The sequence below is a fragment of the Piliocolobus tephrosceles genome, chromosome 5 (assembly GCF_002776525.5).
Source record: "Piliocolobus tephrosceles isolate RC106 chromosome 5, ASM277652v3, whole genome shotgun sequence".
Lineage (NCBI taxonomy): Eukaryota > Metazoa > Chordata > Mammalia > Primates > Cercopithecidae > Piliocolobus > Piliocolobus tephrosceles.
In genome coordinates, this window is record NC_045438.1 from 16,749,655 (window position 1) to 16,777,489 (window position 27,835).

The following is a 27,835-nucleotide window of genomic DNA, read 5'->3' on the forward strand; positions in this document are numbered from 1 at the left end:
AGAGCGGCAGGAGAGATAATGAGTGCTGAGCAAAGGGGGGAAGCCCCTTACAAAACCATCAAATCTTGAGAGAACTCACTCACTATCATGAGAACAGGGGGAAATCGCCCCCATGATTCAATTATCTCCATCTGGTCATGTCCTTGACACATGGGGATTATTACAATTCAATGAACTCTGCCTGTGTTCTAGAAATGCAACAACAAAGCCGCAAGCACATCACATCTGTCTTCGGCATAGTTTACTGAACATTTTAAGCCCACTGTTGAAATGTACTGCCCCCAAAAAACATTCCTTTCAAAATATTAGTACTTGGCATGGTGGCTCATGCCTGCAATCCCACTTTCTATGCCTGGTGAAGATGCTATGAACATTTGTTGACATGATGACAAAGGATTTAGAATATTCTATAAACTTAGTTGATAAGACAGAGACAGGGCTTGAAAGGATGAACTCCAATGTTCTACTGTGGGCAAAATGCTTTCAAACAGCATTGCATGCTGCAGAGAAATCATCTATGAAAAGAAGAGTCTGCTGAGGTGGCAAACTTTATTTTTGCCTTATTTTTAAAAGTTGCCACAGCCACCCCAACCTTCAGCAACGACAATGCTGATACATCAGAAGCCATTTACATCTAGGCAAGATTCTCCCCCAGCAAAAAGACTACAACTTGCCGATGACTCGGATAATCATTAGCATTTTTTAGCAATAAAGCCACACATGTTTATTTATTATTTTTTGCTTTTTGAGACAGGATCTCACTCTGTTGCCCAAGCTGGAGTGCAGAGGCACAGTCTTGGCTCACTGCAATCTCTGCCTCCCAGGATCAAGCAGTTCTCCTGCCCTGCCTCAGCCTCCCAAGTAATTGGGATTACAGGTGCCTGCCACCATGCTGGGCTAATTTTTTTTTTTTTTTTTTTTTTTTAGTAGAGATGGGATTTCACCATGTTGGCCCGCCTGGTCTTGAACTCCTGACCTCGTGATCCTCCTGCCCCGGCCTCCCAAAGTACTGGGATTATAGGCATGAGCCACTGCACCTGGGCATTATTTTTCATTAGTGAATGCACATTGCATTTTTAGACATAATATTATTACACACTTTATAGGCTATGGTAGAGTATAAACGTAACTTTACATGCACTGAGAAACCAAAAAATTATTGTGACTCACTTTATTGTGATATTTGCTTTATTGGAGCAGTCTGAAACTGAACCCACAATACCTTCTAGATATGACTATATGTAAGGTTTTTAACAAATATTTATTTAGCAATGTGTCAAGCATTATCAGGTAAGGCTACTATTCTCATGGAGTTTAAATCCTATTGGGGGAGGGGAACAGATGAACAAGTAATTATCAACTTGTGAAAATGCCTATGACCAAAAAAGTATCTGATGCCTTTGCTGCCACCTTTAACAAACCACAATCTAGGTGTGATTGGATTTTGTGCATATCTACTCCATTACTGGAAAACTACTGTATTCTTTTTTACACAATGAGGAAATGTTCACCAAATAACCTTTAAACAGCCCTTGAATTTATGGACTAGGACCACCCATCTTTATGGGCCTAAAGCAGCTCCTCTGTTGTACCAGATTTCAAAATCTCTAGTCTAGCATAGACTTGTGGCTGCCAAGAATGGTGTGGCAAAACAGGTGGCAATTTAAAGTCTTGTGAAAGAGGAATGTGTTTAGTTCCCACTTTTAACATTTTTATCATAATCGTTTGATATCATTTTTTAGACAAAATGACTCCTTGCCTACTAACATAGTGAGTAATAAGATATGCATCTTCTATGTATCATCAGCATCACTTAATTATCATTGAATTGGGAACGGACTTTAAAAGACAAATGGTTCACGCCTGTAATCTATTGTTAAGATTATGGGTTTTGCCTTAAGTACAAACAGATCACTGTCTTTAGCAAGCATTCCCTAGTATTTAAAGGATCAATATGAACTATTTCCATACAGCAGGATATTGTATTCAGTTCGGTAGAGAAGTGTTTTACACTAATATGCTCAGGAAGCCAACGTGCTTAGGAGTGATGCTCCACACGGGTTTCTGAGGTTGCTACGGCTGTAGTTCATAAGGAGCAGCAAAGCTCCTGAAAAGAAATTTAGCCTAAAACAACCCATCCATAATTTATGCTAAGAGGTTTTCTCCCAGCTTTCACAGAACACGAATATGCATGCCTGCAGATATTTCAGCTTGTGTGATAAGGTGAATATGGACTTTTCTTGCAGTCTTCCTGTGGGGTTCTTCTTCCTGAAGAATGAGTGATTTTCCATCTGGGTGAGAAGTTACTACTGGGCTCTTTGATTTTCAAAATTCAAAATGTCAGAATTTCACTTTAACTTACTGGAACACCGTATCTGTCAACTGGTTCCTCTGGCTTCTACATCCTGTGTTGATAATCAACAAGATAGGATACCTGCCTGCACTCCAGGTATTTGTTTATAACTATCATTTTGGACCATTCAAAGCCTACCACTTAGCCAAAGCCTGATTTTAAGAAACTTCTATTTGGGGAGCTGGAAAGATACACGCTTTCTATCCACTCCTCCACATGCTTTCACTGCTACCCTTGGGTCACATCACGTTAGCCCTGTGGTTGTCAGCTGGAGTGAGTGAGGGCACTGGTGTTTAGTCCATGTTTGCTGCTACAAAGGAATACCTGAGGCTAGGTCATTTATAAATACAAAAGGTTTATTTGGCTCACGGATCTGCTGGTGAGGGCTTCTGGCTGCTTCCACTCCTGGAGGAAGCAAAGGGGAACCAGTGTGTGCAGATATCACATGACCAGAGAGGAAGCAAGAGAGGGAATGGAGTTTCAACAGCAGACTTGTTAGGGCCAAAACAAACCATACACAAACCATAGCAATAGGTAACAAGAACTGACTCCAGGTAATTCCAACTTATGTCTACTCTAATCCAGCCTTCTGTATGGTCAACCGCACTTTGAACACTGAATGACATTGTAATACTATGTCTTTGAAACTTATTGAAAATTGCTGTAAATCAGAAATGTAAACTTATTTGCATTTTCATAAAATCCAGGATTAAAAACCTTGTCCTGAAAAAGACTGATCGGTATCCTTCCCTTAGAGGATAAGGAAATCAATTTTGGTTTACACTTCACCTGATTAAACATTAAAAGCCAGATTTGCCACTCATTCATAGAAAAGTACTACCTCTTACACATTGTTTTCTTTCTAGTTCTTCCTCTGTTGTATTTGGTTATGCTTCTTTTTCTGGTAATCAATTAGAAAACCTCTTTTTAAATGGTATAGTAAGAAAAGCAATGGAAAGTGAGTAAATGGTAATTAGTTGTGAAGGAACAGGTTGAGCTGCAATAGGGAGGATTTGGGAGGCTGACAGGGCCTCTCGAAGCCCTTAAAGACTCTGTTTAGGCCATCCGCCCCCTCTGTCCCACAGCATCATCAAACTTTCTCTGTCTACTGAATCATTTCCACAAATACATAAACATGCTGTCATTTATCCCATATTTTAAGAGAAAAAAACTAAAACAAAACCAGGGCTTTTTGTTGCCTCTTTATGACTCTCCTATATATTTACCACCCATTTCTCTCCTTTCTTTTCAGGTAAAACTCCATAAAACAATTGTATCTGTTGCTGCCTATAATTTCTCTTCTCTCACAAACTCCAGTTGCTCCAAGAAAACAGCTTTCACTGAGGTCACCAGTGACCCCACACTGCCAAACCCAAAGACCAGCTCTCAGTCTTCCTTTCCCTTAAAACTCCAGCACCATTTGACATAGTTGATTCCTCTATTTTATTTTAAATAATTTTTTATTTAAAAGAAACATACACCCCTGATTCTCTTCCCACCTCTTGGATAACTGTTTTCAGTCTTCCTTTCTAGTTCTTCCTCCCTTAGAAGTCTCAGACTTCTAAATGTCATGTTCCAGGGTTGAGCCATACTCACCAGTCAGGTGATCTCATCTGGGTTTATGATTTTAGCTACTATCTGTATGCGGATGGTTCTTAAATCATCATATTACTAAGGATCTCAAATTCATATCTCTAACCCAGAACGTTTACCGAAACTCCAGTCTCATATATACAACTTACTACTTAACATCTCCCATCTGGAAATCTATTAGGCATCTCCAACTTAGCACATTCAAAAGTGATTCTCTGACAGGAACCACCCCCTGAACACACACCCTGACCTGTCCGTCCTGCAGGCCCTCCCACGGAGGGCCTCCCAGCCTTCCAAGGGCTCAGGCAAAACCCTGATGCCTCCTTTCTTCTTTCTTTTTTAATAGCACACGTCTGGATTAATCAATAATTCTTGCTAGCCCTCCCTTCAAAATAAACACAGAATTCTACCAAACCCAAGCATTTTCCCTACCTCCGTCACCACCAGCCTGCTCCAATCTCTTACTAGACTTACTACACCAGCTTCCTATTTGCCAATCACTCTTGGCAATGAAAAATTATTCTTTTAAAGTGCTGTTGAATCCATTTACTTAGGATTTCTGAGCTTTTGTTTGTGCTAATAAAACTGGTTAACAGTCTCTTAATTTAATGATTTTTCTCTTTTGTTTAATGCACTAACTTTTGTGTCAAAAATAATATTCCCTTTTGAGCTATTTTCCTAGCTTTTAAAGTGCACAATTCATATAATGTAGAAATTTCTCCTCTTTAATGTTTGGTGGAATTATTCAGCAAAAGCTTTCGGGCCTCAGGTCATTTTAGGTGGTCTTTTCCTAATTTTTTCAGTATATTCAGCTTTCTTAACTCTTCTTCAATTCTGATAATTTGTAATTTCCTCAAAATTGGCCATTTCATATAAATTTGCAATTATATTAGTATATAATATTTGCTATTCTCTATTTAACTATTGATAACTTCCCTGGTGTCCATATTTATATTCCCTTTCTCATTCCTAATGCCTGTATTTTCTTTTTTCTTAAATAGATTGCCAAAGTCAATCTATTTTATGGAATTGATGTATTTAAAGAACTATCTTTTGCATTATTAATCAAGTCTATATTTTAAATTTTGCTCCATTAATTTCTTCTCATATTTCATTAATTCATCCCCTGTGCTTTTTAAATTTGTTTTGGGTTTTCTAATAAATAATTGTAAGGACATAAATTTTAATCTTATTCTGGCTCTGTCTCTCAGGTTTGGCAGACTTTATCCCCATTTTACATTGGGGTTTAAAAAGCCATTTTTCAAAAGGTCTTTCAGATTAGAATGGCAAAGTAAGAATTCAAATCTAAGTGTCATTTATATTATACCAGAGAAGTTCTTTTGAATGTATAACACACAGAAGAAATAGAGATGCATTCTCGTAAAAGGAAATACGACTAGTTAACATACAGAAGTATGTGTATTTGCTTTAAATAAAAACATTAAAACAGTGTCACACCATTTACATGTGAAAAGATATATAATTGTTATTTTAATGGGACTACAATGAAACCTTCAACTGTAACAGTAATTTAGTTAAACCAACTTAACAGTGTGTGTTAAATGTCATAAATTAGTCATGTCCTTTGACCTAGTAACACTGGATCCTAGCATTATTCTTTAGGAAATATTTCACAAGAATAAAACTGCTATATACATAAATATAACCAGTCTACGAAAAATTAAAAACAATCTAAAGGTCTACCAATAGAATGAAAAAGTAAAAAATCATCACGCAGAAACTCAATGGGCATTTTTAGTCACTAAAGATAATTTTAGACTGCATAAAATCATGAAATGCTTATAGCACAGTAAAAACCAGAAATCAAAATAATATGTGTATTGTAATTATTACCAAGTAAATATATGCATGTGAAGAAGACACTAGAAATAAACATTCCCAACTGATATAATTGACGGGATTAGAGTGATTTCAATATATCTCAGAGGCATAGTCCTGATCTCTTGAAAATGCAAGCAGAAATGATTTCAACTGAATAAAAGTAGCTTTAGACAAAGTTCATAGGAACAGGATCCAAGAGCAGGTGTTGGAAGTAGTCTTCAAAAGGTAAATTCCAGTGTGATGCTCAACCCCAAATACAGAAATAAGAAGAGAGTCGATGGAAAGACATTTTGATATAAAGAATAACAAAACAACAAGGTCTCATATCACATAACCTCAGTCTTTTCAAAAATATAGAGGCCACTATAATTAAGAATGATGGAGACAAGGTTAGAGCCGACAATTAAGTGGAGAGAAAAAAACCTAGAACATCTGCCATGTAAAGAAATCTCATCAAGCCTGTATTTTGAAGCAAAGGAAAATGCTGTAGCCAATCAGCCAAGAAAGCTCATATTTAATAGAAAAAATAAAATAACATAAATAATCACTAAAGAAATAATGGCTTTCACAACTATGTACTGGGAATGTCTTCTCTAACATTACTGCAATCGACTTTAAGAAAATTCTATTCACGGAATAATATATGCTTGCATAATAATTATCTGGTCAGTGGTTTAATGATTTCCAAAAGGCTCAGGTACTCTTAATTTTCAAGTCATTCACTCAGTTAAGGTAATGAACAGATTCATACAGAAACTCTGAAAATTCTAAATTCTATATTCAGTGACTGATTAGTTGTAGAGCATAATTATGATCACAACTAGTCAGATGTTGCCAAAGTTTCATTTGAAATCACAGGGTACAGTTGATTATGTTTATCCTCCTGTTTGGGGGAACGTCTTTTATAGAGTTCTCTCTTACTTTCTGAGAGGTGATACTTTAAAAGAGCTGAGGCAACAAAGCATCCCACCCTAGGTCTTCTGCAGCCAGGAGGTTCTCAAGCAGTACTGTAAGAACAGATGCTAGGTAAGGAACTTCTACCATGCAGTCCCTCATGGCCCAACACTGTAAAATGTTTTAAGCAAAACAAACAACAACAACAAAAAAAAACAAAGTTAAATTGCAAATAAGAAATAACATACAAGATACAAATTAATAAGAGATCGGAATAGCAGGAAGACATTCCTGTGTGAAATCACCAAAACATTCCTTAAAGAAGTAATGTTTGGCCAGGCACGGTGGCTCAAGCCTGTAATTCCAGCACTTTGGGAGGCCCAGATGGGCAGATCACGAGGTCAGGAGATCAAGACCATCCTGGCTAACACGGAGAAACCCCGTCTCTATTAAAAAAATACAAAAAACTAGCCAGGCGAGGTGGCGGGCGCCTATAGTCCCAGCTACTCGGGAGGCTGAGGCAGGAGAATGGCGTGAACCCGGGAGGCAGAGCTTGCAGTGAGCTGAGATCTGGCCACTGCACTCCAGCCTGGGAGACAGAGCGAGACTCTGTCTCAAAAAAAAAAAAAAAAAAAGTAATGTTCACCTTCATATAAACTTTTTTCCTTCTGTGTAAACTTAACAGGGCTCTTCCAGTTCAAATTTTCAGTAAAAATATTTTGAAGGAAAAATCTGAAAAACTACCATCGAGTATTATGCTTATTACTGGGTGATGAAGTAGTACAATGACCCCCGCCATTTACATGGGTAAATTGTGACATGCAATTTACCCATGTAACAAACCTGCACATGTATCCTCAATCCTAAAACAATCAGAAACAAGGAAAAAAAAACCATTTTATGCAACTTCTTGTTAGGCTAAATGAGGTTCTAATTCTACTGTTAGTATTTGTAAGTATTCAGACATACATCTAACATCCTAAATTTTTAATGACATTACTATTACAGAGAAGTACAGCTTCAACCAAATAAAACTGGACTCTATAGAAAAATTTTAAATAAATGCCTGACATTGAGAAAAAAAGAAAAAAGCAAAAGAGAGAGAAACACAGCGAGTGAGTTTCTAAGTGTCTTTGGGCTACTGCTTTTTCGAGCTTCCATCAAACAATAGGAAAATTAAGCCCTACACATGCACCCACATCCCCGGACCTCATTCTCTGCTACTCCACACATCTGCCAGGCCGGCCCACCTGTCCACTCCCCCACTGCTGATCAATTCTTTCCACTGTGCCCTGGAACTCACTAGCAGGTGCAAACCCCTTCTATTCTCAAACTCCTCTGAAAGAAACAATTTTTCACAATTTTGCCCTAACCGAAACCTTCCTGTCCTCCTAATAATACTGTTTCCTATAACAAAACTTATTATAACATAATATAAAATTAATCTGTAGAATATAAGGTCATAAGTATTAACAGATAATTCAGAAATTTCTTAAATGCAGTAACAGAAATTTTATAAATATGAAGAAAAGACTGGCTACACCAGGAAAAATAAATATTTTCAAGTTGACATCCTATGAAAATCTCCCCCTTCTCATAGGAAATAAACAAAAGTGCAAAGGAGAAAACTGAATTAGTGATGAAATTAGGCAACTATGGCTGCTACATGCCACAAAATTCGAGACAATTTGGCTAGACATACCAATGAAGCCAACTTTAAAACATTCACTAAGAACTTAATGAAAATGTCTCCTTCCCAAGAAAATTACACTGTTGCATCAAGTCCATAAGAAATATTCTGGGGAAAGTAATGACACAAGATCCCATTTAATATACTGAGAGTTGGATGTGAGTTCACGCTCATGTCTGCAACAGGGTCCTGTATTTAGAAACACACGGAATAGAAATCCAGAGAAACTTAATGATTCACTAACTGAATTACGCATTTCTTTTAAAACTTGGCATACAGAAACACTAAATAAAATGGATACAGTCATACTGTTCACCATGCCAGGTTAAAAGGAAGACAAGATAATGAAATCTGGATTCCAGTACAGCAATTTGTTTCAATCAACCTAGAGAAAAATCACTGTGATCAGCTCCCCCAGGAGAATGTCCACAACTCCAGTTTCCTCGGGGTCACTCCAGACTGAACTGGTGCCACTGATGCTCATTATCTAGCCCTCCAACCCACTAAACAGGAAGATGCTAAGGACATTTACATGAATAGTAAACAGAGATAAGGATAATCTATTAATGAAGAGCAGATCTAACATCACTCAAGGATAAATATATTTTTGTAAAAAAAATCAGCAAATGACTCCTCAACACATAAGACAAAAAGAAGAAAAAAAACCACAAAAATATCCAAAGCCTTAGTATTATACTAATACAGAGGATAGAAACAAATTTGGGATGTCATGTGAGAAGGAAGATATGCAAAAATATTAAGGAAAGCATCTGTTTTACACTCTCAAGATAATTAAAGAATTAACAATGAGAGATTATCAAATAGTATAAGACAGATTGAAATGAAGAAGAAACACCCAAAATACAGAAGTAACCTTTAATTTTAAAAGAGTCATTATGAATTTAAGCAGAATGAGAAACAGTAGAGAAGTTCCAGTCAATGACAAAGAGAATAAATCTGAGAGGTTCTAGAATGTGTAGTAAAAGAACCAGGAAAGGAGAAAGACATGGGTATTTCTGGTGATCTTAAAGAGAACGAAATAAATGCGAAAGAACCAATGCACCAAGAAACAAGTGGCATAATACCCTGAACTAAAAAGGACTTTGAAACGGATTGAGAAAGCTCACTACATACTAGGTTAAATTACTCAAAATTAAAGCATCTACATGACCTAGTGAAAATAACAAATTCAAAGAGCAAATGAGACACTTACAAATACATTCAGAAATGAAAAAGGCAACATTTACTAAGAAAAAGAATCAGAATGGTCTCAGATTCCTTCTTGAAAACATTAAATACAAGAGTGTGATGAAAAATACTAGAGCATCTTGGGGGCTAAGTCTATACCCAAGAATTCTAGACCTGGCTAGAGTTTGGCATTTTCTAGAAACTCAGCATCCAAATACTCTTCTTAATCTGACGTTTTTATCTCCCTGTTCTTGTCAGAAATCTTTTTGACTTAGGAGCTGAAACCACTTAAAAAGAGTAACAGTAATAATAACATAAAGGATTAATACTGTGCATTAGATGGGAACAAATGACCAATAGAGATGTGACTGATAGAGTATCCCTCAAATCTCCCCCAGCCGCATCATCTCAGACCAAGGCTCCTTCCTTCGCTCACTCAGATCTAGTCAAGATGGCCGCCTTGCTATGCCTCCAGCAATGTGCCAAGCATACTCCTGTCTTGGGGCCTTTGCACTTCCTGTACCACCTGTCTGGAAAGCTCCTACTCAGTTCTCAGCATGGCTCACTCCTTCACTTCCCTTAAGTTTTTCCTCAAATGTGTTCCCAGTGAGCCTTGCCTGGCCCCACATCATCTACCCTGCCTCTCGCTTTTCTGTCTCCACAGCACTCATTACCACTGAGCACAGTGCATGTGTTATTTATTGTTTACGGACTCTACCCCATACTATGGAAATGCCATGAGTGCAGGGATTTCTATCTAGTTTATCTCTGATATATCTCAAGAGCCTAGATGAACTGGGACTCACCTAGTATTTGTTGATTAAATGACAATGACTGATTAGAAAAATATGGTAGGTTAAGATACACTGGTTTCTACAACGCATTTGACACAATTTCACATTATTCTCATAGGTGATATTTCCACACTTGGCGTTTCCTAGATGGTAATTATTGTAAAGGGGGCACAGGAAAACAACTTGGAAAAAACACTCAAATTTGAGGCTTTGAAACACAGAGAAATAAATAATATGTTAGATAACAGAAAAAAGACTGAGACTCATCTCAACAGGTTGAGATGGATCAAAACAAGATGGAATGAAGGTGAAATAAATGTACAGTCCTGCAGTTAAAATTCTACAACAAAATCTGCTGACAAAGAAACTTTTTGATCTCCTCTGACTTCACTGATTTCTCCTTCTTCCTCTCCTCTGCTGACTTTTCCACATCTTCACCACCACTCAACAAGTGGAGTGTCCAGTTTAGTGCTTGGGTCTTGACTCTCTACTCCACAGACAAGCTCTTTAAGAAGTGTCACCTACTCCCACAGCCTTAAACATCATTTATACACCACAAACTCCCAAATGCATATCTCTAACCTCTTTCAAGTGCTCAGACCAAAAAAGTTGGGAGTCGTTACTGAGTCCTCTTTTCTCACTCACCATATACAACTATAAGCCAACAATAAAACAGTAATTTCCCCAACTGACTGAAACACCCTCTTCTCAGCCAAGGGCATTCCAAAGTAGACCTGAAAATCTAGTTGGGGCAGTGATTGGGGGGCAAGGGGTTGGACATGCCTCATTATAACCTCCTCCCATTGACATTCAGGCACAGCTGACCAGCATGGACACTAAAACAGGTTTTAAGACTGATGAAACAGACTGTTTGTGGCTGTAAGACATCAAACTCCAGCCTGACTCTAGCCAGGCTAGCATCACATGACAGCAGGCCCTGAAAGAAATTGAAGTATTTTACCCCAAATATATTTCTTGGACACATTTTGAAATGGCCCTGCAAAGCTGTCTCCTGTGGGAAAAATCTATATTCTGTAGAGAAACCCCTTCCCTTTCCAGGTCTTTTCTCTGAACCAGGAGAGTCTAAGAGTCTGGTAGCTTTTAAGGTTCCAGAAGAGCTCTGAAACCTGCTACTTGGAGGCTTCATTTGCATGATAAATGCTTGGTCTCTAAAACCCTTACTATAAGCCAGACATCCCTTTCTATTGATTCCAGGTCTTTGATAATAACTCTTTCAACTATTCAACCAATTGCCCATCAGAGAATTGTTGAATCCAACTGTGACCTGGACACTACCTGGCCCCCATGCTTCCAGCTGTCCCACCTTTCCAGACCAAACCAAGGGACATGTACTGAATGATATCTTACCTCTCCCTAAAATGTATAAAACCAAGCTGTAGCCCAGCTATTGTGGACACATCTCAGAAGCTCTGAGGTTGTGTCAGAGGTATGTCCTTAATCTTGTCAAAATCAGCTTCTAAGTTGACTGTGACAGATCTCTGATACTTTTTGGTTTACGCTCCCATAAGCAAAACCTGTCTGCTCTTTCTTCTTCTACACCCAACCTCTGATCCTAGTTCACCATTACAACCCTAATCCTAGATATCATCCTCCCCTGCCTACACTCCTACACTACCACTGGGTCTACCTGTTTCCACTCTTACTGTGTATACTCTCAATTCAGCAGCTAGAAGAAGGCCTAAATACCCCCAATTCCATTCTAACCTCATTTCTCATTTCTCACTGGTCTCTGCATGACTCACTCTGCTCATCACCATGGCCTACCTCAGGGCCTCTGCAGTTGCTGTCTCCTCCTTCTGCTGATTCTCTCATTCCCTTCAGATTCCTCTCAAATTTCACTTAGGAAATTAACCTCTCTTGACCACTGCATATATGCAACAAGCCAATAAGCACCCTCTGAACCCACCATCACTTTCAAGCCCCTTATTCTGCTTTATTCTTCCATGTATTTATCACAGTATTTATCACTGCCTGATAGATGTACACACACACAAACAATATACACATCATACAAATTTTTTGAACTGTTTCCACAGCTCCCCTCTATATTATGAGAACCTGAATCCTGTCAATTTTGCTCACCATTGTATCTACACTACCTTAGAACAATGCCTGAAACACAAATGCTCAAAAAAATAATGGTCATTGAATGATAGGTTAGAAGACAGGGAGACAAAGAGAGGAAAGAAAAATAGAAAAAAGGGAAGGGGAAGAGACATAAGACCTACAGGTCTGACTTCATGAAAAAATAGTGACAGTTTACTCAAAGCTCAATAACAAGAAACGTAATGTAGTTTCTTAAAAAAACTAGTTCTCCATTAAAACCGTATTGACAAATACATAGGTTTCAAACTAAGACAGGTATCTGTCCCACCTCCTTTTACCAGGCTCAAGACAAAATTAGTCTGTAGTGTTAAGGTTGCAATGTTTTAAAGATATATTAATAATGTATAGTTTGTCCAAAGAATGTCAACCCACATCTTAAGGAGGCATATAGAAAATAAAGTTTAGAAACTAAGAAGTTTTACTAGAAAAGAACTAACATAATCCCTATACTCAAATACTAGAAAATGGCCATTTTGGGAGGCTGCTTGGTTCTAAATGAGAAAGTACTTCATAATAATTAGAACTGCCTACGCTGGGCTCAGTGGCTCAAACCTATAATCCCAGCACTTTGGGAGGCTGAGGTGGGAAGATCACTTGAGCCTAGGAGTTTGACACTAGCTTGGGCAACATGGAGAAACTCCATCTCTATAAAAAGAAAAATATTAGCCGGGCATGTTGGCACAGGCCTATAGTCCCAGCTATTTAGAAGGCTGAGGTGGGAGGATCATCTGAACTTGGGCAGTCAAGGCTGAAGTGAGCTGAGACTGTCCCACTGCATTTCATCCTTGGTGATGAAGTAAGGCTTTGCCTCAATAAAAAAAAAAAAAAAAAAAAAAAGTATATGAGAAAGAGAAAGGGGAAAGAAAAAAGAAAACAAAAACACAACAGAACTGCCGGAGAGTGTAACCATCACCTTCAGTGGAACTAGAGAGCATCCTTTCTGTCAGGGATGCGTTAGAACAGAAGCCCCGAGGCCTGTCACCATCTACTGAAAGGTTGCCCGAGGAATTTCTAAATCTGAATCTTTACTGAAAATAGTGGCATACTATTTCATAAAGGAAATTCTGAGTATTAGTCAAATAAGCATTGATCAAGGTATGGGATATCTTTTTTTTTTTTTTTTTTAAAAAAAACATTATTATAGAGATCTTGGCAACTGATACCATTTCTAGGTTATCAGCTCACACCTTTAGTATTTCTCAATTAGAGACACAGTTTTCTCCAAATTTGGCATAATGTCAGAGAATCTTATAAATAATAGCAGAGAAAAGTCACTACATATAGTTTCATCATTTTTTCTAATGGCCTTACAAGACAGTATGTGGTATTGTCAATGACACTGTCTGAACATATGGCAGCTGTGCCAATATCAACACACTAATATTTTATGACTCTGCCAAAGTTCACTTTTCAGAGTCCCCATCTTACCCTCAAACATTACTTTTTAGCATTTTCTGCTACTCCTAGCAGCTGCCAAAATTCTAGGTCCACCCCTCTCTCACTTCCTGGTAGCTTTTGAGCATCCAGACCAAGGAACTCTTCAGCTGTGAGTTCCACAAACGTGAAATTAATAACAAAGGCACCCAGTGAAACCCTGAGACTCACAGAAACCTCAAGAGTCTCCTACACTGCTATGGACAGAAGGAATTCTGCCCTCGCCTATCTCCAAATCCCCAGCCCCCAGCACTGGCCCAGGTCATTTTAGAGATTTCTTTCTTCAGATGATCAAAAATAGAGGAATATATCTGCATATGTGATTCTATTAACAGTCTTTTAATTTATATATTACAATAAAAACTGATCTCTAAGATTGCATTCAGTTCCATTCAAACTGATTATTTGCAATATTTCATCTACACTTAAGATCTTTGTGTAATACAGGAAAAACTAAGACACTTTTTTCCAAATGTAATCACTTATAATTTTATAGCATAAACAGTATGCTAAATGCTTTCAGTACTCACCTGCCATAGTTTTTAAGCTTGCTAAGGCTCTTAAAGTTAACTAGGCCATGAAAACAGTATCTTTAATATTTATAAAATTTCTAAGCAATATTATGTTTTCAACACATGAGTTGTCATCTTTTGTTCTCCCAAAAAGAAAGTGCATGAACTCAAAGGCAGAGGCTGGGCGGGTAGCAGACATGAGTAGAGCCGGCTACATGGAGGACTGAGGCTGACTCGAGAACTTCCCACCCTGGGAAGACTGCTGTCCTGTGAGAGTGACCTTACCTTCTGGTTCAAGAGAAGCCAGAAATCCAACCTTTACTACAGTGTCTCAATTTCTACATGTTGGCAACTGATTCAGAAAATCCCACAGGCACGTGTAGCCGAACAAAATGCATCTGTGTGCCGTATTCAGAATTGAGGCCTCCAATTTGCGCCCTCTCTACCGACTTTATTCCATATTAACGAGTGATACTTTGGAGAGGGAACTCAGTTTTTGCCATTATCTTTCTAACACTTTAATGTGTTAGGGTACTGAAAAATAAAACAGATTTGTTTCCTATATTGTAGTCGTAAAAATAATATTCACGTTACTTACCCTGCTGACTTCCTTAGGAGCCGATTCATCTGGGGATAGAGAAGGAAGAGGGAAAAACACAATTAGAGACTGAGTAGGTTTTAAAATACAAAATATGTCATTTGCTTTCAATAAACTTGAATGGTTTTTTGCAATGCTTCCTCTTATGAAATCTACAAATTTGATTTTTTAAAACTGTAAAGGATGAACATAACAAATTATGACTTAAGAAGTATACATTAATTTCACAGGGAAATTGAAATACCACCACCGCGTTACCTTTCTAGAGGTTCTAAAATGGATATGATATGCCTGTAAGAATAGCTACACTGTGGTATATTCAACTACACATACCTAAAACAGGGTTGATAACACTTTAGTATTCTATACAATACAACCCACATGAATATCCCAAATGACCTTTCACACTCGTGCTTCGAAGGTTACAGCAGACCTGGAGCTGGTGTGAGCTGTTCTGTTGAAATAAGAAATGTACCTGCATGGAACTCTGGTCAAGGCGTGAAACATACCCACTAATAATAGTGCTGCTTTGTTCCATGTGTCTGAGGAGTTGGGGGGTTGTTTATACCAGCTTGTCAGCATTGCTGATTGGTAAAGCGAGACTGGGGTGGTTTGCACAGGGTCTAAGTGAGAATCCCTGGATGGCTCTCCCACTGGGGCTGGCTACAGGCAAGAAAATGCCTGTGTGACCAACAGGGTGTAGAACAAGCTGGCAGACACCCACTCTCGGTCCATGGTTCTGAGTGTTACACACACAGGTCATTGATTCTGACCTGTGAGAAAGTGTGTGTCCCTAAGAGGAGGGGCTCCTGGAGCTCAGTCTGGCATCGACAGGCTCCTTGCTGTCTTTTTCCTGTAATAAACTTGAGATCTGCAAGGACTGTCATTTTGGTTCCTGTGTCTTCTTAAGCAATCAAATCCTGTTGTCTGTCACCATCAGAACGAACTTAACGTACCAAAACTGGAATGTAGCTCAATGCTTTAGGACAGTAGGTATTCAGATTGACAGTACCTAGTTTTTGTATTACTGTATTAATACACAATTGCTCATATATTTTCTTACCATTGTTGCATAATGGTTAGAGTATGGCCTCTGACTTCCCTAAGAATGTAGCACATGTAATGATGTCATAGGAAAAATGTCTTGTCTTCTACATTGAAGTGGCACCATAGAAATATTTCATTTACTCTTCAACTCCTAATCCTCTCTGAAGATGAGACTATTTAATCATTACAACAAATTTATTAACAGATTCTAAAGTTACAGAGACATATGTGCTTTTAATTTTTTTTAAAGTTTTGATCTAAACATTTAATGAGAATGTTTGAAAAAGTCAAACAATTAAAAAGTATATAATGAAAAGGAGCAATGTGTGAACAGGTTTAATACGAAGACTGCATGCAGTCACCTAGCTATGACATTATGGAATTTTCTAACCTCTGCTAGTCACCACTACAGATCTGAAAATTAGTTCAAGGACAGTGTGAATGTCCAGACATCTGTAAATAAATGTTCCTTTGGCTTTTTCTCTTAGTCTTGCTTAGTTAGTACTTCTCAGATTTGAGTGTGCATAAGATAGCCTATGACATGTGTTTACAAAATCAACAAGTTTTTGCTTTATGGGCAATTTAAAGTATTTGAAAGAAAAAAGTTTACCTATAGCCGATTTCTGGCTTTTCACCTTAGGAGTTGATTTAGAAAATCATTTTCTCCAACTTAACACTCAATTTTAGTTAAATCAATGTTAAGTCTAGTATATTTAAAAACTATAGTATTTTACTTAGCTGAGAAAATTAATGAACACAGTGGAATTTCTTGTGTAAGGGAACATTGCTTCCTATTTCTGATAGTTGGAATTTTCATTTAGTTGAATTCTCTTGCCCAAGAAAAATTTAAGCATGTTGAAGACAGAAACTTTACTTTCTCTTCTACAGTAGAGTTGCACTGTGGGAACACATATGATGGACAGTGGTCTAGAGCAGGGGTTCAGAACCGGGCCACACAGCAGGAGGTGGGCGGTGGCAAGTGAGCGAAGCTTCGTCCGTATTGACAACCGCTCTCCATCACTGGCATTACTGCCTGAGCTCCGCCTCCTGTCAGGTCAGCAGTGGCATTCGATTCTCATGGAGAGCAAACCCTATCGCGAACTGCACTTGCTAAGGATCTAGGTTGTGCGCTCCTTATGAGGATCCAATGCCTGATGATCTGAGGTGGAGCTGAGGTGGTGATGCTAGTGCTGGGGAATGGCTGCAAATACAGATTAACATTAGAAGGGAGGTTTGACTACACAGAGATCACAGGAAATTAACTGCTGGCAGACATCTATCAAAACTCTATCAGTGAGAGGCAAGTGACAAACTGCATCTGGTTGGTGGCAGGCTTTACAGTGGCAAGTGAGCTGATGTGCTTCAAATTGCACAGCTGCATCTGGTGGCAGCTTTAACCTAGAATCTGACACTTATTCAGTCGACGTGTGACCTGCCTATTATTTTATTTACCACTTCCATCTGCACCTCTTTCCCATACTATGCACTTGTCTCCGTTACAGTTTTGGTAAAGCCCAAAGTCAATCCCAGCCGAAATGAGTAAAAGACAACACTGTAGAGCTTCTTTGAAAAGGGGGAAGACCTAATCATGAGAAAACAGAAGACTCTAAGACTGCCAACGAAAAGAAAGCTGTATTTAAAAGAAAACACCAAGTCCTATTTAAATTATGGGTTCACTGCAACAGGTGATGCACATTCTCCAAGTCCACTTTGTATATGTGGTGACCAGCTATCCAAGGAAGCCATGAAACCTTCAAAACTGCATTGCCACATGGAGACCAAGTACCCTGCATTAAAAGACAAGCCTGGCTGGGCGCAGTGGCTCACTCCTGTAATCCCAGCACTTTGGGAGGCCAAGGTGGGCAGATCACGAGGTCAGATCAAGACCATCCTGGCTAACATGGTGAAACCCCATCTCTACTAGAAATACAAAAAATTAGCTGGGCATGGTGGCACACACCTGTAATCCCAGCTACTTGGGAGGCTGAGGGAGGAGAATCACTTGAACCCAGGAGGCAGAGGTTGCAGTGAGCCAAGATGGCACCACTGCACTCCAGCCTGGACAATAGAGCGAGACTCCATCTCAAAAAAAAAAAAAAGACAAGCCTTTGGAGTTTTCAAACAAAAATTTTTAAATGTGGACACCAAGAACACAGGCAATTATTGAAGGTGACCAACTTCATCAAATGCGTCTACACTGAGAGCTTTTTTTTTTTTTGAGATGGAGTTTCACTCTTGTTGCCCAGGCTGGAGTGCAATGGTGCAATCTCAGCTCACTGCAACCTCTGCCTCCCAGGTTCAAGCAATTCTCCTGCCTCAGCCTCCTGAGTAGCTGGGACTACAGGTGCCCACCACCATGTCTGACCAATGTTTTGTATTTTTAGTAGAGATGGGGTTTCATCATGTTGGCCAGGCTGGTCTCGAATTCCTGACCTCAGATGATCCACCCACCTTGGCCTCCCAAAGTGCAGGGATTACAGGCATGAGCTACTGCACCCGGACAAGAGCATCATTCTTAGTGGCTAACCGCGTTGCTGAAGCTAAGAGACCCTTTATTGTTGGTGAAGAGTTGATCCTGCCTGCTACTAAGGACATCTGCTGGGAACTTTTAAGAGAGGCTGCAGTTCAAAAGGTGGCAGGTGTTCCTCTTTCGGCTAGCACCATAACTAGATGAATTAGTGAGATAGCAGAGGATAGTGAGACACAACTGTAAAAGGAGATTAATGAATCACCGTGGCACACAATCCAGGTTGACGAGTCTACCAATGTTGACAGCAAGGCAACCATGCTTGTTAATGTGTGATATATTTTTCAGGGGGATGTGCATGAAGATATGTTATGTGTACTTTTGTTGCCAGCCAACACCACAGCTGCAGAACTATTCTAGTCTGTGAACGATTACATATCAGAAAAACTAAATTGGTCATTTTGTGTTGGTATACACACGGACAGAGCAGCTGCCATGACTGGATGGCTTTCTGGTTTCACTACTCAGGTCAAACAGGTCGCTTCTGTATATAAGCACCACGCACTAACCGACTGTGCCACTGGAGCTCCTTAGGTTGCTTCTGAATGTTAGTCTATGCACTGTGTCATCCATAGGGAAATGCTGGCTAGCTGAAAAATGTCACGTGAACTTAACAATGTTTAGCAGAATGTGATTAAAATTATCAACCACATTAAAGTACATGCCCTTAACTCACGTCTGTTCACACAGCTCTGTGAGGAGATGGACGCAGAACACACACACCTTCTCATACACGGAAGTGAAATGCTTTCTAAAGGTAGATTTCTGGCCAGAGTTTTTGAAACCACTCCAGAGATTTCTTTTAGAAAAAAAGCCACCATTGGCAGCACATTTCAGTGACATAAAATGGGTTGCAAAACTTGCTTACTTGTGTGACCTATTTAACCTGTTCAACGAACTCAATCTGTCACTTCAGGGGAGAATGACAGCTGTGTTCAAGTCAGCAGATAAAGTGGCTGCATTCAAAACCAAACTGGAATTACAGGGGTGACGAGGGAATACTGGGATTTCTGACATGTTTCAAACATTAGCAGAGAATGTGAAAGAGACAGAGCCAGGGCCTTCTTTCCCCCAGCTGACGCAGGATCACCACCTCAGCTTTCAGAAGAGCTTGAGCGATACTTCCCAACCACAAAAGAACCCCGAACCAGGAAGGAATGAATCCGCGACACCCACTTGTGAATAAGCCTGGTGAATCGACTGTCTGTGCTAGAAGAGGATCAGCTGCTTGAGATGGCAAATGACAGTGGCTTTAAAAATATGTTTGAGACAACTTCAAATCTCCATATGTTCTGGATGAAAGTCCAGGTGGAATATCCTGAGGTTGTCACAAAAGCATTGAAGAGTCTGCTTCCATGTCCAACAACCTGTCTTTGTGAAGCAGGGTTTTCTGCAGTGACAGCGACCACAACAAGATTACACAGTAGCCTGGACATAAGTGACACACTTCAGGTGTCACTGTCTCCCATCACCCCCAGATGGGACTGTCTAGTTGCAGGAAAACAAGCTCAGGGCTTCCACCAATTCTACATCATGGTGAGTTGTATCATTATTTCATTACATAATACAATGTAATAATAATATAAATAAAACGCACAACAAATGTAACATGCTTGAATCATCCAGAAACCACCCCCTCCGACCAGTCTGTGGAACAACTGTCTTCCACAAAACTGGTCCCTGGTGCCAAAAGTTTGGGAAACGCTGGTTTAGAGCATGGACTAAGGTATGAAGCCCAGATCTGCAGTCACTAGTGACATTACTTTGGACGAGGTGCCTAACTTCTGCCACCTTACAAGTTCAAAGTGAAATAAGTTAACAAAATAAATTGTTACTGAAAAAGATCATCCTCCCCCAGCCCAAAGACCATTTCAAGGTAAGAGAGAGGGAATACGGCCCCTTCCCACTCGTGCAGTTCATGACTCATTGCAGATCGTACAGGAATTTCAGGTTAAGAACCCAAGGGGTAGAATGTTCCCTTTTCCCTGTACACTTCCAGCACACACTCAGATCAGCAATGAAGCTCTCTTTGAAATAAAAGATTAGAGGAACATGGAAAAGAAGAAAATTGCCATGAATACCAAATTTTGAGGGACTGATGAGGAACAAATTGGCAAAAAGAAAGAAAGAAAGAAAGAAAGAAAGAAAGAAAGAAAGAAAGAAAGAAAGAAAGAAAGAAAGAAGTTCCAGAGGAGACTAATTTTCATGCAGCATAGGGTTTTTGTAAACAGGTGTTTATTCAACAAATACTTACTGAGGGACCACTGAGTGCCAGGAACTTATCTCTGATCTCGATAAGCTTGCATTCCAGTGGGATGAATAAATTAGGAAATGAAGAGATGAAATAATTACAGAAAATAAATATCTACGCTTGTTAAAGAGAAATTTAATTTTTAGAGAAAGATAAAGCATCTTTGATCCAAACCTCATTTTAATACTTTTTAAAAGCCTTAGCAAGAACAGTCTACAGGAAAAAAAAGGCGCTAAGGGGATTTCATAGTAAGCACACTATTCACAGCAAGAACTTAATAGTGTAGCTTTCATGGTAAGAAGTTAATTTTAAGTATTTTTTAAATCAAAATCTGGGAAAATGGTGAATAGGAGGCAGGCCTAACTTGCAGCTCCCACTCGGGTGGACAGAGCAGCCTGTGTAAACCTACATCGTGAACTTTTGCTCCAACAACTACCACAGGAACATCCCAGGCAAGCCTAGAGAATCCACAGACCCTTTGTAGGAGGTGGACTGCAGCTGCAGGCTCCATGGGACAGCGGAGGAACTGTGGGTTCCCTTGCTTTCTCAGATGGAGGCTTGTACCCTGGGGTTAAGTTCTCAGCCCTGCTCACTAGCTGTCTGGAAATAAACTCGGTGTGTTGGGGGGCATGGTGCGTGTGAGTCCAGCCTTTTGGGCTGCGGGCCACATGGGAGCTGGGTGAGGCCTGTGGCTGCCGGCTTTACTCCACTTTTCTGGTGACCTATATGTGACAGCAGAGGCCCTCTGGGAACATAACTCCATTGGTCTAGGAACCACACCCCTGTCCCCTACAGCAGTCACAGCAAGCCCTGCCCAAGGAGAGTCTGAGATCAGACATGCCTAACCCTGCCTCCACCTGATGGTCTTTCTCTACCTGTCCTGGTGGCCAAAGTCAAAGCCCACCCTGCCCACTACTGGAGAAGCATGAATATTTACCCAAAGGCGACCCTAGGGCAAGCTTGTCTTCTCCCTATACAACCTCAGCTGATGCACTATTGACAGTGCCATCTCTTGGCTGGAGAAGAACCAACACAAAACCAGCACACTAAACAAAAACACAATCGAGGACCCTCAGAGTCCATTTCACTCCCTGCTACCTCCACTGGAGCAGGTGCTGGTATCCACAGCTGAAAGACCTAAAGACAGATCACATCACAGGACTCTCTGCAGAGACTCCCCAGTGACAAGCTGGAGCCCAGTAGTTCTGCTGTGTGGCTAGATCCAGAAGAGAAATAACAATTGTTGCAGTTCGGCTCTCAGGAGGCCCCATTCCTAGGGGAAGGGGAAGAAAATCACATCAAGGGAGCACCCCATGGGACAAAAGAATCTGAACAGCAGCCCTTGAGTCCCAGACCTTCCCTCTGACATAGTCTACCCAAATTAGAAGGAACCAGAGAAACAATTCTGGTAATATGACAAAGCAAGGTTCTTTGACACCCCCAAAAGATCACACCAGCTCACCAGCAATGGAGCTAAAGCAAGATATCATCTCTGAATTGCCAGAAAAAGAATTCAGGTCAACTATTAAGCTAATTAAGGAGGCACCAGAGAAAGGTGAAATCCAACTTAAAGAAATCAAAAAAATGACATAGTATATCAACGGAAAAATCTCCAGTGAAATAGATAGCATAACTAAAAAAAAAAAAAAAAAAAAAAAAAAAAAATAACAACTTCTGGAAATGAAGGAGACACTTAGAGAATTGCAAAATGCACTGGAGAATCACAGCAATAGAATCAAACAAATAGAAGAACTTCAGATCTCAAAGACAAGACTTTCAAATTAACCCAATCTAACAATTGCAAAGAAAAAAAGAATTTAAAAAACGAACAAAGCTTCCAAGAAATTTAAAACTATGTTAAACAACCGCACCTAAGAATAACTGGTGTTCCTGAGGAAGAAAATAAATCTAAAAGTTTGGAAAACATATTTGAGGGAACAATTGAAGAAAACTTCCCCAGCCTTGCTAGAGATCTAGACATCCAAATACAAGAAGGTCAAAGAACACCTGAGACATTCATCGCAAAAAGATCACTGCTGAGGCACATAGTCATCAGATTATCTAGAGTCAAGATGAAGGAAACAATCACAAGAGTTGTGAGGCAAAAGCAGCAGGTAACCTATAAAGAAAAACTTGTCAGACTAACAGCAGATTTCTCAGCAGAAACTCTACAGGCCATAAGGCATTGGGATTCTATCTTTAGCCTCCTTAAACAAACTAAACAATTATCGCCAAGAATTTTGTATCTAGTGAAACTAAGCTTCAAAAACGAAGCAAAGATAAAGACTTTTTCAGACAAACAAATGCCAAGAGAATTCGCCACTACCAAGCCAGCACTATGAGAACTGCTGTTAATAAAAGAAACTCTAAATCTTGAAACAAATCCTCAAAACACACCAAAATAGAACCTCTCTAAAGCCTAATTCTCACAGGACCTATAAAACAACAACACAATGAAAAATACCCAAGGTATTCAATAAATAGCAGGGCGAATACAATAGTACCTCACATCTCAATACTAACATTGAATGTAAATGGCCTAAATGCTCCACTTAAAAGATACAGAGTGGCGGAATGGGTAAGAATTCACCAACCAAGGCCGGACATGGTGGTTCATGCCACTTTGGGACTCTGAGGCGGGTGGATCATTTAAGGACAGGAGTTCAAGATCAGCCTGGCCAACATGGGGAAACCCCATGTCTACTAAAAATACAAAAATTAGCTGGGTGTGGTGGCATATACCGGTAATCTCAGCTACTTGAGAGGTCGAGGCATAAGAATTCCTTGAACCTGGGAAGTAGAGGCTGCAGTGAGCCAAGATCACACCACTGAACTGGGGGACAGAGCAAGATCCAGTTTCTAAAAAATTTAAAAATACATTCACCAACCAAATATCTGCTGTCTTCAAGAGATTCACCTGACTCATAAGAACTCACATAAACTTAAAGTAAAGGGGTGGAAAAAGATATTACGTGCAAATGGACACTAAAAGCGAGTGGCAGGAGTAGCTATTCTTACATCAGACAAGACAAACTTTAAAGCAACAGCAGTTAAGAAAGACAAAGAGGGACATTATATAGTGATAAAATAACTAGTCCAACAGAAAAAATATAGGCACCTAACACTGGAGTGCCCAAATTTATAAAAGACCTAAGAAATGAGATAGATAGCAACACAATAATAGTGGTGAACTTCAATACTCCACTGACAGCACTAAACAGGTCATCAAGACAGAAAGTCAACAAAGAAACAATGGACTTACCTCATACCCTACAACAAATGGACTTAACAGATATTTACAGAACATCCTACCCAACAACTGCAGAATATACACTCTATTCATCGGCACATGGAACATTCTCCAAGACAGACTGTAAGATAGGCCACCAAACAAATCTCAGCAAATTTAAGAAAATCAAAATTATAGCAAGGACTCTCTCAGACCACAGTGGAATAAAATCGGAAATCAACTTCAAAAGGAACCCTCAAAATCAGACAAATATATAGAAGTTAAATAACCTGTGAATGAATGAATGATCATTGGGTTTGAACTAAACTATAATAGTGACACAATCTATCAAAACCTCTAGGATACAGAAAAAATGGTACTAAGAGAAAAGTGTACAGCATTAAGTGCCTACATCAAGAAGTCTGAAAGAGCACAGGTAGACAGCCTAAGGTCACACCTCAAGGAGCTAGAGAAACAAGAACAAAACAAACCCAAACCCAGCAGAAGAAAAGAAATAAGCAAGATAAGAGCAGAACTAAATGAACTGAAACAAACAAAAAAATACAAAGATAAATGAAACAGAAAGGTGGTCATTTGAAAAGATAAATAGGATTGAGAGACCATTAGCAAGATTAACCAAGAAAAGAAGAGAGAAGATCCAAATAAGCTCAATAAGAAACAAAACATGAGCTATTACAAACAACACCACACAAATACAAAAGATTATTCAGGGCTACTGTGAACATCTTTATGTGCATAAACTAGAAAACCTAGAGGAGATGGATAAATTCCTGGAAATATACAACCTTCCATGATTAAACCAGGAAGAAATAGAAATTCTGAACAGATTAATAACAAGCAGCAAGATTGAAATGGTAATTAAAAAGTTACCAACAAAAAAGTCCAGGACCAAATGGATTCACAGCTGAATTCTATCAGACATTCAAAGAAGAATTGGTACCAATCCTGTTGACACTATTCCACAAGATAGAGAAAGAGGGAATCCTCCCTAAATCATTCTATGAAGCCAGTATCACCCTGACACCAAACCCAGGAAAAAACTTAACAACCAAAAAAAATAAAACTATAGACAAATATCCCTGGTGAACATAGATGCAAAAGTCCTAGCTAACCAAATCCAACAGCATGTTAAAAAGATAATCCTCCATGATCAAGTGGGTTTCATACCAGGAATGCAGGGACGGTTTAGCATTCACAAGTCAATAAATGTGACACACCACATAAACAGAATCAAAAACAAAAATCACACGATCAACTCAATAGATGCAGAGAAACTATTTGACAAAACAGCATCCCATTATGATTAAAACCCTCAGCAAAACTGACATAGAAGGGACATAACTTAAGGTAATAAAAGCCATCTATGACAAACCCACAGCCAACATTATATTGAATGTGAATAACTGAAAGCGTTCCCTCTGAGAACTGGAACAAGACAAGGATGCCCACTTTCACCAGTTCTATTCAACATAGTACTGGAAGTCCTAGCCAGAGCAATCAAACAAGAGAAAGAAAGGGCATCTAAACTGGTAAAGAAGAAGTCAAACTGTCACTGTTTGATGATGACATGATCACATACTTAGAAAACCCTAAAGACTCATCCAAAAAGCTCCTAAAACTGGTAAATGAATTCAGCAAAGTTTCAGGATATAAAAATAATATACACAAATCAGTAGCCCTGCTATACACCAACAGCAACCAAGCTGAAAATCAAATCAAGAACTCAGCCCCTTTTACAATAGCTGCAAAAAAATAAAATACTTAGGAATATACTTAACCATGGAGGTGAAAGACTGCTACATGGAAAAGTACAGAACACTGCTGAAAGAAATTATAGACAATATAAACACATCCCATGCTCATGGATGGGTAGAATCAAAACTGTGAAAATAACCAGACTGCCAAAAGTAATCTACAAATTCAATGCACTTCCCATCAAAATACCACCATCATTCTTCACAGAACTAGAAAAAAAAAATCCTAAAATTCATATGGAACAAAAAAGAGCCCACATAGCCAAAGAAAGGCTAAGCAAAAAGAACAAATCTGGAGGCATCACATTACTCAACTTCAAACTATACTATAAGGCCAAAATCATCAAAGCCTGCTTTCCGTGCTCATTCCACAGGATGAGAAAATAAATCTAAGTCACACACTGGTACTATGGAAACCTTTGTGATTGACTTCACTGCACCTCTATCCTTCAACACTATCCATCTCAATTTGCCTTTCAGGCTACAGTTATTATTAGCCAGGATGGTCTCGATCTCCTGACCTCGTGATCCGCTCGCTTTGGCCTCCCAAAGTGCTGGGATTACAGGCGTGAGCCACCGCACCTGGCCAGTTATTTTAATATTTCTAAGTGAAGCACACCTATCTTCTCTTTATGGGAGATAAGTATTTCCATGAACATTCATAAACCATTTATCTTTTTTATATGCATCTGTATCTTAGGAGTTGAAGCAGCACATTCAACCTCCCCCAGCCATTTCTAGCATCTCTAACAATTATGCAATCTTAACAATTCGTCCACAAGTATTTACCAAAAGTTCTACTTCATGCCAGACACTGAATAAATGTCTCCATTGGCCCAATCAGACTGAAGAAAATGACTTAAATTTCATGGTTTTGAGAGAACCACAAACAAGAAAGCTTTTCGGACCTAGCCAGTGGTGGCAGCCACGTTATAATCACAAGGGCATCAACCTGAAATCAGTAACAACACAGCAAGGAAGACAGAGGGAAGACAGGAGGGGAAAGGGGGAAGAGAGGGAGAGGGGTTGGAGGGGAAAGGGAGAGAGAAAGGGATGGGAAGGAGAAAAAGAGGGAGGGGAAAGACATGAGAAATTGAGTCTTCAGAGACATTTCCAGCCAAATTAATCAGCCAACCTTGAAGCCTGACTTACTTAGGGACTTTTTAAATATGCAAGATAGCTAATTTCCCTATGAAGTCAATTTTACCAGGTAAAACTAAAAACACTCAAGACAGCATTTAAATGCAACAAAATGTTACAAGGACATTACTTTTACATCATTAAATTAATACATTGTTATTTAAAATAAAATCTTGTAGAAAACTCTCGTTCTTACAAAATAATAAATTCCTTTGCTCTAATCTGGTTTGGCTCTATTTATCCAACTGGAATACACAACACATAAGGCTCTTTTCACTCCAATAAGGCTGGTTTCACTACACTCTCAAATATGTTTTGCTGACTATTAACTCAAAGTCCTTTTATCTTCCAACAAATATGTACTGAGTACTTACTGTCTGTCACAGTTCTTTATGTTTACAATATCTTAGAGAATAAAAAAGAGACAATAATCCTTGTCTTCATGAAGTTGTATTCTAAACGCAGGTGACTGTCAATCAACTTGATAAATAATTACATCATACAGCAGGTTGGAAATGTTTGGTTGGGAGAATGCAGACCAGGATAAGGGGATCCGGAAGGCAATGAGGGAAGAGGATAGGGAGCAAGATGCAGTATAAAAAAGTGTGGTTGCAGCAGTCTCCTGGAGAAGGTGAGCTAAAATAAACAAAGCAGCCACCCAGGAAAAAACTCCAAGCAGAGGGCTCAGCCTGCACAAAGACGTTGAGACGCAAGTGTGCCTGCCATACTCCTGCCACAGAAGATGAGCCCCTTATTTCCAAATACTAAGTCCTTCAAGACTCAGCTCAACTTCTAGTCTGAGAGGACCTCTCAAGAGCAATAAGCCCACTGATCTCTCTTC

General features: G+C 39.3%; 1 protein-coding gene across 12 annotated transcripts in view; it reads right to left on the reverse strand.

Moving 5' to 3' along the window:
• The window catches only part of PDE10A (phosphodiesterase 10A), a 333,920-nt gene that overhangs the window by 124,465 nt on the left and 181,620 nt on the right, over positions 1-27,835 (reverse strand). For 11 of the 12 annotated variants that reach the window (XM_023223598.2, XM_023223597.2, XM_023223602.1 and 8 more), the window contains one exon: positions 15,026-15,054. The exons of the other annotated variant lie outside the window; for it this stretch is intronic. In XM_023223598.2, the coding sequence (XP_023079366.1) occupies positions 15,026-15,054 (29 nt within the window). The remainder of the gene's footprint in view (positions 1-15,025; positions 15,055-27,835) is intronic. 12 annotated transcript variants of the gene reach the window in all.